This window comes from Lampris incognitus, chromosome 17 (assembly GCF_029633865.1).
Source record: "Lampris incognitus isolate fLamInc1 chromosome 17, fLamInc1.hap2, whole genome shotgun sequence".
NCBI lineage: Eukaryota > Metazoa > Chordata > Actinopteri > Lampriformes > Lampridae > Lampris > Lampris incognitus.
In genome coordinates this window covers 39526581-39536507 of record NC_079227.1, presented here as the reverse complement: position 1 = coordinate 39536507, position 9927 = coordinate 39526581, and the positions used below count along the sequence as shown (strand labels likewise).

At 44.0% G+C, this 9927-nt stretch overlaps 1 protein-coding gene across 1 annotated transcript in view; it reads left to right on the top strand.

Moving 5' to 3' along the window:
* Positions 1 to 8850, top strand: part of LOC130127216 (H-2 class II histocompatibility antigen, E-S beta chain-like) — a 38695-nt gene extending 29845 nt beyond the window's left edge. Inside the window, exons 3-6 of the mRNA XM_056296785.1 lie at positions 7365 to 7578; positions 8193 to 8260; positions 8368 to 8481; positions 8825 to 8850. Of these exons, the coding sequence (XP_056152760.1) occupies positions 7365 to 7578; positions 8193 to 8260; positions 8368 to 8481; positions 8825 to 8850 (422 nt within the window). The remainder of the gene's footprint in view (positions 1 to 7364; positions 7579 to 8192; positions 8261 to 8367; positions 8482 to 8824) is intronic.
* The last annotated feature ends 1077 nt before the right edge of the window (positions 8851 to 9927 follow it).

Sequence of the window (9927 nt, the reverse complement as noted above, 5' to 3'; positions counted from 1 at the left end):
GCGCGTGTGGTTTACTTGCACAGCAACGAGTCTAGTCTACATGGACAACGTGTTTGCTCCCTCCCATATCCTGGGTTAGATGAGGACATGATGGAGGAAAGGTGTAGGCTACTAGCAGCATATTAGCCAGGTGAGGGAGGAGGGGGGAGGAGGGAGGAGGGGGGAGGGAGGAGGGAGGGGGAGGACACATGTTGGTCTTTTCTGGTGGTTGTGTAAACGTGCATGTGAAAGGTGCGGCCTGTTCATTCATGTGTCTCGCCTGGTTGGCAGACAGGAAGTGCATGTGGACATATGTTGTCGCTGCTTCCGCTCCTACATACTGGGCTTATAAACGGATGTGGTTCTGGTTTCATACCATCTAGTCTCAGTACCCCCCGCCAGTACCCCTCTTCCATAAAGTGTTATGTACCAGTCTGTCCACGGAGGGGCGCCATTTGGGATTGGTTGGATGACGCATGTCTCCAGTGAGAGTAGGCTATAGCAGCCTGATGGGAGATGGCCGACACTGATGTTTCTGTCCACCCTTGTCAAATGTGTAGGCTACTCCTTCATATCAGGGAGCAGATAGAGAGGAGGAGGAGGAGGAGGAGGAGGAGGAGGAGGCTCATGTGTGTGTTCTTTGATGCTAATAGCCTCGTTATACAAGTGGGGGGTCGTTGATCTAAAGACAGAATGATATCGCCAACGTCTGTTCTTTCATTTAGCAGAACTTGTGGTTCCTCACATGGCCTCACTTCATGACTCATTAGGCTGAAGGCTGCTGCTGATTTACATATGCAAATATCCTACCAAGAGGAGTTGCACCTTCCTTCCATCCACATTAACCATCCAAGCGGGGGGGGGGGGGAAACACTACCCGGTTAATGTGCACACTACCCGGTTTTTCACATTACCCGTAACACACACACACACACACATATATATATGTGTGTGTGTGTGTGTTTGTGTTCTTGTACATGTTGAGTGTGTATTGTGTACATGTTGAGTGTGTATTGAGTGTGTATTGTGTACATGTTGAGTGTGTATTGTGTACATGTTGAGTGTGTATTGTCTACATGTTGAGTGTCCTGCAGCTAGGGGGCGCTATACTAACAACACATGTCCTCTTGTCATTCTGTCACCGGCCAAAGCTTCTCAGTCCCCGAACAGGCTCGAACCTGTGAGTTTCTGTCCCTTTCCAGCATTTGGCTCTACCCTCTACCTGGTAACAGATGACGTGGCAGGCCTCTGTGTTTTCTATTGGCTGATGTTGGGAGAGCTAGCCAGCCCAGTGAGGTGATTGGGTGGTGGACTGGTTTATGTCCAGGGGACAGTCCACACCAGTCAGTCTGTAAAGGAGGACAGTTTATTGTGTTCATCAGCAAGACAGACACATGGCTTCATGCTGCCTTGTTGTGTGTTGCTCCCTCCTGGTCGTGGGTTTCTATGGAGCAGGTGAGATAAAATATGTAAATCAGTCTCTGTTGGATGGACTCTGCTGTGTTGTTAGAAAAGAGGTTTTAATTATTGTCTTTAAAACAATTCAACTAAGTAACTTGAACCTGTTTCTCTTTCTCTTCCAGATGCGTTTTTGCATTATTACCTGTTCACATGTGTGTTCACCTCCTCTGAGCTTCCTGACATAGAGTACATATTCTCTTATTATTTCAATAAGATAGAATTTATCAGGTTTAACAGCACTGTGGGGAAGTATGTTGGATACACTGAACTTGGTATCTATAACGCAGAGCGCTTTAACAACGATCCTGCAATTCTGGCAGGAAGGAGAGCTGATAAAGAGAGATACTGCAAACATAATATAAAGATACAGTACCGAAAAATACTGGATAAGACAGGTGAGCTGCTCTGCTATGATGACTATTACTACTACTGTTACTACTCCTATTAGTAGTACTGTTATTATGACTATTACTACTCCTGTTACTACTACTATTAGTAGTACTATTATTATGACTATTACTACTACTGTTACTACTACTATTAGTAGTAATATTATTATGACTATTACTACTACTGTTACTATTACTATTAGTAGTAATATTATTATGACTATTACTACTACTGTTACTATTACTATTAGCAGTACTATTATTATGACTATTACTACTACTGTTACTACTACTACTAGTAGTACTATTATTATGACTATTACTACTACTGTTACTATTACTATTAGTAGTACTATTATTATGACTACTACTACTACAGTTACTACTACTACTATTAGTAGTACTATTATTATGACTATTACTACTACTGTTACTAATACTATTAGTAGTGCATGTATGTGTATGTGTCCGTGTTTGTTTTTGTGTGTGCGTGTATGTGTGTTTGTGTGTCTGTGTGTGCGCGTGTGTGTGTCTGTGTGTGCGTGTGCGTGTGTGTGTGTCCGTGTGTCCGTGTGTGTGTGTGCGTGTGGGCGTGTGCGTGTGTGTGTGTATTAGTGAACAATAGAACATGGTACATAAAACAGGTGTGTAGTATTACGGACACACATCAGGTTCAGTATCATTACACAACTACGTCAGAAGAACACAATCAGGGTGTGAGACAGTCCCCGACATAAAGCAGCGCTGCCAGCAGGTATTAACGGGCTCCAAGCCCCCATGTATGTAAGTCGGGTCTGGCTGTCTGTAGGAGCCTCGCTAGTTGAGCTGTTTGCTTATTAGACGGATGCAAGTCTCAGTCTTAAAGAGCGACGGTGGTCGTAAAGCTGTCCGTCAAGATGGTGTATGAGGATGGTTGTGAACACAGCGCACAACTATTGATCATCTATGACGTCAACAAAGGATTATTGATGAACCCGGAACAGGTTATTAACATCGTGTGGGTTGGGGCTGGAAGAAAAACAACATATGTGTCTAAAAGAATATAATGACATGTAGGGATGAGGTGGGGAAATGAGTAGTATTAGGCTGTACATACTTGTCAACAATGTTGAGTGTTAAGTACTGAGTACTAACAGTGGAAGAGCGTGTAGTATCTGTTTTAGGAGAAGTACAATTCTAGTGTTCCCTCCCATGGACGAGGCAAGTGTGGGGCTGACAGGAGCGAAGAGGTTGTCTTCCACTAACTTCAGAGGGTTTCTTGGCAGCCTTGCAGTGAGTTATTCAGTAAAGTGGGAGAAATGCAGCCTGCTGGAAACCTTGTTCTGAGCTTCAGGGAACTTATTTGTGTTTTAATTAAACCTGCTGAAGTGGGAGTAGGAGGATATAATGAAGCATGAGTATGCTGCATCTGAGTTCAGCATCTATGCAGTGATGCGTGAAGGCGTCATCAGGAAACTGAGATTAGTTCTTAACAGACGCAGCTAATGGCGGTGTCTGAGCCAGAGATGTGGAAGCAGAGGCTTATCTTACAGCTGCTATGGGTCATTCTGGGACTTGTTTGCTGATTCTGACAGAAATGTGTAGTTATACTCCTGTAGTGCGTTGTGTAGCCGTGTCAAAGGGCAGTAGAGTGGACTTGGGGTGATAATGGTTTGCATTATAAAATGTCCTTTACTGAAGGGTGCTCACAAGAGTACATAGCTGCTAGCTGCAAAGCTTCAGTTTGATCACACTGACAGGCTACAAGTAGTTTGGATATATAATGTTAGCGCATGTCATGATTTTGCAGCATAGCGCCACCTAGTGGCCAATTAACAGTAAATAATGCACAGAACCTCAGGGCGTCATGACTTATTGGTGGACCAAGTTTCGTGTTAATCGGAGTTGCTGTGAACAAGATCCGCCACCTTGAACCAATAGCATAGCTGCTGCTAAAGAGCTGCATGTTGTCCCTTATACTTTAAACGCTTATAACACAAAAACCGTCGCTGATAAACATCTGAACACATTCACACGTCATGCTGGTAGTGTCACGTGTCATGTCAGATATTTTGGAATAGTTTGATCAAATATGTGTGAAAATAAAAAATATTAGGTATATTGTACACTGTACAAGCATATATTGTACATTGGTGTGGATGCATGTTTTGACCGATTAGAATGACCTTTGACCCCCTTGATATGTTCATTCTCCAGAATGTCTGTGGCGATTTTGGTAGCAATTGAATGAATCTGTGCAGAAATGTTTATGTTTTATGATTTTTCATATTTTGAAAAATATAGAGTGACGGACTTCTGAATTGACCCTATGTTGCAGTGCAGCAAAGTGTTGGCATCATTTACTGGATCTGCTCACAACATCTCAGCTCTGTAGGATGTGCAGGGGATTTGGGGGACATTTTGGGGCATTTTTGAAGATTCGCAGGTGAAATTAATTTTTGTAATAAGCCACGCCCACTTTTTTAAAGTAATGACTAAATTGCAAATATCAACTCTGGTACGGTCCGGGATTGTGCACCCCAAATGTCATCCAAATCCATTGTGCCAATTATGAGATATAAACTTCTCCAATTTATAGCGCCCCCTACTGGAAAAATGAAACGCACTTCATGAGTTAGGATCTTTTGACAATACGAGACGTACGTCTAAAATTTCAAGTTGATATGTCAATGCATTGATGAGTTATGGTACCGTCATGGAAAATCACCGTTTTTCAGTCAAGGTTCATTGATCTGTCAAATCAAAACCGAGCAACGGATCAAAATTCTTTCGATAAGTTTTTGCCTTGAGTGACTGTAGATGATGTGTGCCACGTTTCGTGTAAATCGATCGCACGGCCTAGGAGGAGTTCGAACAAGTAGTTTTAGATATTTTCACAAATTTGCGAAATGAAATTACAACAGAAATGGGCGTGGCCTAAACCACGTGATTCAGCTATGCTCAGTGAATCTGAGCATGTAAAGGTTTTGCATGTCCGATGTACTTTTTCGGAGTTACACGCCAAAACGCGTTGACATTCACAATAGCGCCACCAACTGGTTGACATGTGTCATCTTTTGCCTCTCGGGTAAGTGCGAAGTTCTGTACCAGGCCTCCAAAGGGTTTTGTAGAATATGTTACGGTGTAGGCTGCAGTACCACTTTTACCAACGGAAAAATAAAAATAAAATAAAATAAAAATAAAAACCTGAGCAGAAACAATAGGGGTCCCCAGCCCCTGGGGCTTGGACCCCTAATAAATGGTAACAACATCATACAAACAAAGAACAGACACACAACAAAACAGAAGGGGAGTACACGTGTACACATGTAAAGTAACAGACGGCTGTCAGGACACAAGTGTGGTAGTAGGTCAGCAGCTCGTTACTTGTGTTGTTGTTTCAAGGCTGAGAGGTTTAAGGAAAGACTCACTTCTTGGAGACAAGCAGTGATCTTAGGTAGTGATTTACACAACTCCTGTTTGTGAGTACACATGTTGCATCTACAGTAACACAATTAATCAGGTGTTGAAGAGCACATCTTCTGGATGAAGACAGCACCAGGTCACGTGTCTCATGTTAAAGGAGGGACAGAGTCACGAGACTCCACACCAGTCCAACACTTATGGGACATTTCACCATCACACAACAAGTGTGAGCGTGTTTGTGTGTTGTGTTACCAGAATCAACGGAATCTAGAACTTCCAGACCTCCTTCTGCTTCACTGCTGGACAGGACACATGTTTTAAGCTGGTGTGGTTTATTCTTCCAAATGACATTTAAGAAAGTTCTATTTGCTTCTGTGGCGGTAGAACCATAAACCAATAGAGACACAGATGGACCCACAAAGCGAGACAGGCCCTCTGCTTTGGAGAGGAGAACTCCTCCTAAAGTAGAGAAATCCCTTCCAAGACCAATCCTGAAGACAGACTTGGTCTTTTTAATCTGTTGGAGAACTGGAGATGTTGTGTAGCTGTAAGATGTGTAGTTGTATATATTCCCAAATACTTAACGGACTCTTTTACCGGATGTTTCCAACTACACAATCGCTACAATCACGCACAGACAACATTCCACATGCGCACACATTTAGTCGCAGGTCCGAGGCCCTGGAACACTGGTTACCTGAGGTAACAGAGTTCCTCACGTGCTTCTTGTCCTTCAAAACAAAGTGGTGTCGTCTGCCAGTTGTGAGATTTTTAACTCTCCACCAAAACCCGACATTCCTTCCAAACGTCCATCATTCACGATATTAACTGATAAGAATTCAGCCCCTCAAATAAATAAGGGAGGAGGAACAGGGCAGCCTTGGCGGAGCCCTCTGTTCATCTGGACTCTTTTACAGCTGTTAAAGTTCATCATAACAGAACTATTCATTGTAAATGACCCATATAATTTTGTCATAATATTTTTTATTATTATTGATTTGTATGGTGCTCATTATTGATTTGTATTTGTTGCCTAAAGTACAGTCCTGATTGATATTAACAGCGAATTACACTTCCTTTTGTTATGTGACCTTTATTTGAAAAACTCTGGTCTCCCATGATGCTGTGCGCTGCTGCGAGAAAACGGCAGAACAAAACTGAAAGTTGGACACGATGGTCATGTTCGCTATGCACAGAACGAATTCACAACTTATAATTAATTGATCATCATCATTTATTTAGCACCTAGCTGGAAGGCGAACAGGTATGAGTGCCGATTGACTATTTGATTCGAATTTCGTTATGTTTTTTATTTACAATGTGTTCTTTGTGATTGGGAGATCGCTAACGATAAGCTAATGCTAGCTAGTGCTATGCACCCCGTACTGGTGGTTCTATGGTGTGTCTACGGTGTGACTAGTAAAATGCTGCAGTAAATGGTCTGATACCGCACCATGGACCCATCAGTCGTTATTGGAGTGCATCGTCTGAATAAAGTCCGGCTGGAATGCTACATTCATATCTTTGTAAAACATATTGACAATGCCAAAAAAGGTATTCCCAAAGCCCAACGCCTCGACGGACTGTAACAGAACCGTGAGTTCAATCCCGTCAAAGGCCTCATAGAAGTCTAGGAACAAAATAAGTGCTTCAGGATTTACTGCATCTGCATCATCCAGCAGATCTAGGATGCGTCTCATGTTACAGTAACGTGCCGGGTTTTCATGAGTCCTGTTTGAGGTCCGGCTATAACAGAGTCTAGTCCTCAATGCGGAGGGCTGGACTGAGGCGACTCACTGCAGAAGAGCCGTTTAACATGCTTTATTCCAGCTCTGCTAGGCGCTGCCGTAAATCAGTTTATGGTAACTCCTCTGGGTGCCGCTGTCGTAATAATGTAAGCTAACCTACGACACATCAGTACAACCGCCAAGGTTGGACTACCCCGGGATTCCAACCCACGACCTTTCTGCTATGAGGCGACTGCACTGACCACTGCGCCACCATGTGGCCCCAAACATTATATACTCTCAGGATTAGCAACCCTACACATTTGACGTTGATTCAAAAAGTTAATTTCAAGCCCTGATGATGATGATGATGATGATAATAATAATTATTATTCTTTACCAGCTGAGCCCACTGTGAGACTGACTTCAGTGACGCCCCCTAGTGGCCGACATCCGGCCATGCTGATGTGCAGTGTCTACAACTTCTACCCCAAATACATCAGTGTCACCTGGCTGAGAGACGGACAGCCGGTGACCTCTGACGTCACTTCCACCGATGAGCTGGCAAATGGTGATTGGTACTACCAGATCCACTCCCACCTGGAGTACACGCCCAGGTCAGAACACTTAGACTCGGTACCGAATGGACCGGTCCAAATACATGCACAACACTTTAACTATATACACACACACACACACACGACTGGAAAACAAAGCACAAAGTGATGGTTTAAGGTGGAACGTGTGTCCTCCGTGTCTGCTCTGTAGACACCAGCTGTATGTTTAAGGTGGAACGTGTCTCCTCAGTGTCTGCTCTGTAGACACCAGTTGTATGTTTAAGGTGGAACGTGTCTCCTCCGTGTCTGCTCTGTAGACACCAGCTGTATGTTTAAGGTGGACCGTGTCTCCTCAGCGTCTGCTCTGTAGACACCAGCTGCATGTTTAAGGTGGAACGTGTCTCCTCAGCGTCTGCTCTGTAGACACCAGCTGTATGTTTAAGGTGGGATGCGTGGCTCTTTACAGGTGAGATCCCAGGTGGACGACAGAGTATTTATTGTGTATTAATACCGTGTTTTAAACTGGGCTGATGTTTAGTATCAGAGTTGACTAGTTTCTGTGCACACAGACAGGAAAGTACAGACTTACCTCATCCAATCACATCACGTCTTATTTATTGTTGATATGTTGTTTATTTCCTGTGTTTTCTTCTTCTTCACTTATTTCATCTCAGGTCTGGAGAGAAGATCACCTGCATGGTGGAACATGCCAGTTTCCCCTCTCCTAAGAAAGTGGACTGGAGTGAGTATCTATGTGTATCTCTGTCCATGGATACGTGATGAAGACAGAGAGAGACAGGTCAACATGCAGATGTGTCTATAGATAGAGACATGTGTCTGTCTCTCCAGATCCCTCCATGTCACAATCAGACAGAAACAAGATCGCCATCGGAGCGTCAGGTCTGCTTCTGGGTTTGATTTTGTCTTTGGCAGGTCTGATCTACTACAAGAGGAAGGCCAGAGGTCAGTAACACTAGATCAGTCCAGACCAGGTTTACACTGGTTCACATCAGTCCACATATACACTATGATACCCCTACACAAGAATATCACTACACTATAATATCACTACACTATAATACAAATACATGGTACACTTTATCACTATATTATAGTACAAACACATATAAACAGTACACTCCATCAGTACACTATATCAGTACACCGTACACATTAGTACTTATAGATAGTTGAAGAAACAATAGTTAAGTTGGGTGTCATCAGTACTTGAAGTGGGCCAGACTTGTTTGGTTGTATTTCAGTCTCTTCACTCTTCACTTTTCTTGTCGTTGGTCTTTTTTAACAGGGCGTGTTCTGGTTCCAACCAGCTGAAGCAGGAAGTGACGCTTCTTCCTCGTTGGTTTTTCTGGTGGCAGTTCAGTGTGTGTTGCTTTCACCTGAAGGTTTTCTCCCAGGTTGACAGTGCTGCCCCCTGTTGGATGTCATTGCCTCCTGCTCGTATTCTTACTAATGCTCTACAGATTCTGATGCGACCGAATGCTTCACCTCCTGTAACACAACTTTGTATCAAAATCAACCGACAACATTCTCCTGACCTATATTACAGGAAATCATTTTAATGCTCCTTTTTAAATCACCAGTCGTCTGTTGCTGTTTCTCCAATTCAAATTGTTCTTTCTAAAATAAACCACCACAAACATTATGTTGTGTTTTGTTTTAACTTCAGTGAACATGTGGCTTTTTGGTTTTTTAGGAAAGGTCAGAGCTCAAATTCAGATTCATATTTCTGTTTTTCAACATTAATGGTTTCCAATGTACGTCACCAACATACTAAGTGTCATGCTAGTAGCAGGAACTGAGGACCAGGATGCAGACAGCAGAGACAGACTGGGCTAGAACAATGTTCTAATAAGGCAAACAGACTTACAAAACAGCAACGTAGATTCAGGCAGCAAGGAAGACTTGAGACGAGAGGTGCAGCATCCGGCCACCAAAGGTTAAACACAACCATCCGACAAAGAGTCGGGGCAACCCAGGGGAATATACCTGCTGGGCAGCCCATCAGGTAAACGGGGTGCAGGTGAGCAGGGCAGGGCAGGAACAGAAATGCTAGTCAGGGCATGGGGAGCTTTGATGACCCAGACCACACAAGCATGACAGGACCCCCCCCCTCCTTCAGTGGACGGATACCAGACGTCCCAAACAAACGGAGCAGGAGCCCCAAGCAGGGTGGGCGGAGGGGGCCTGGGGTAGGGCTTCAGGACCAAGGGATCTGGGAGTGGATGAATGGGGCCAGAGATCGTAGGCAGATGGCCGGAGGGCTGGACCGATGGACACAACTGATCTGGAGGACGACCAGAATGCAGGACTGAAGGGAGCAGCCCCGGCGGATGGACAGGTGGATGACCTGGAGGCCTGTGATGTGGATTGGTCAGCTGCTCGGGAGCT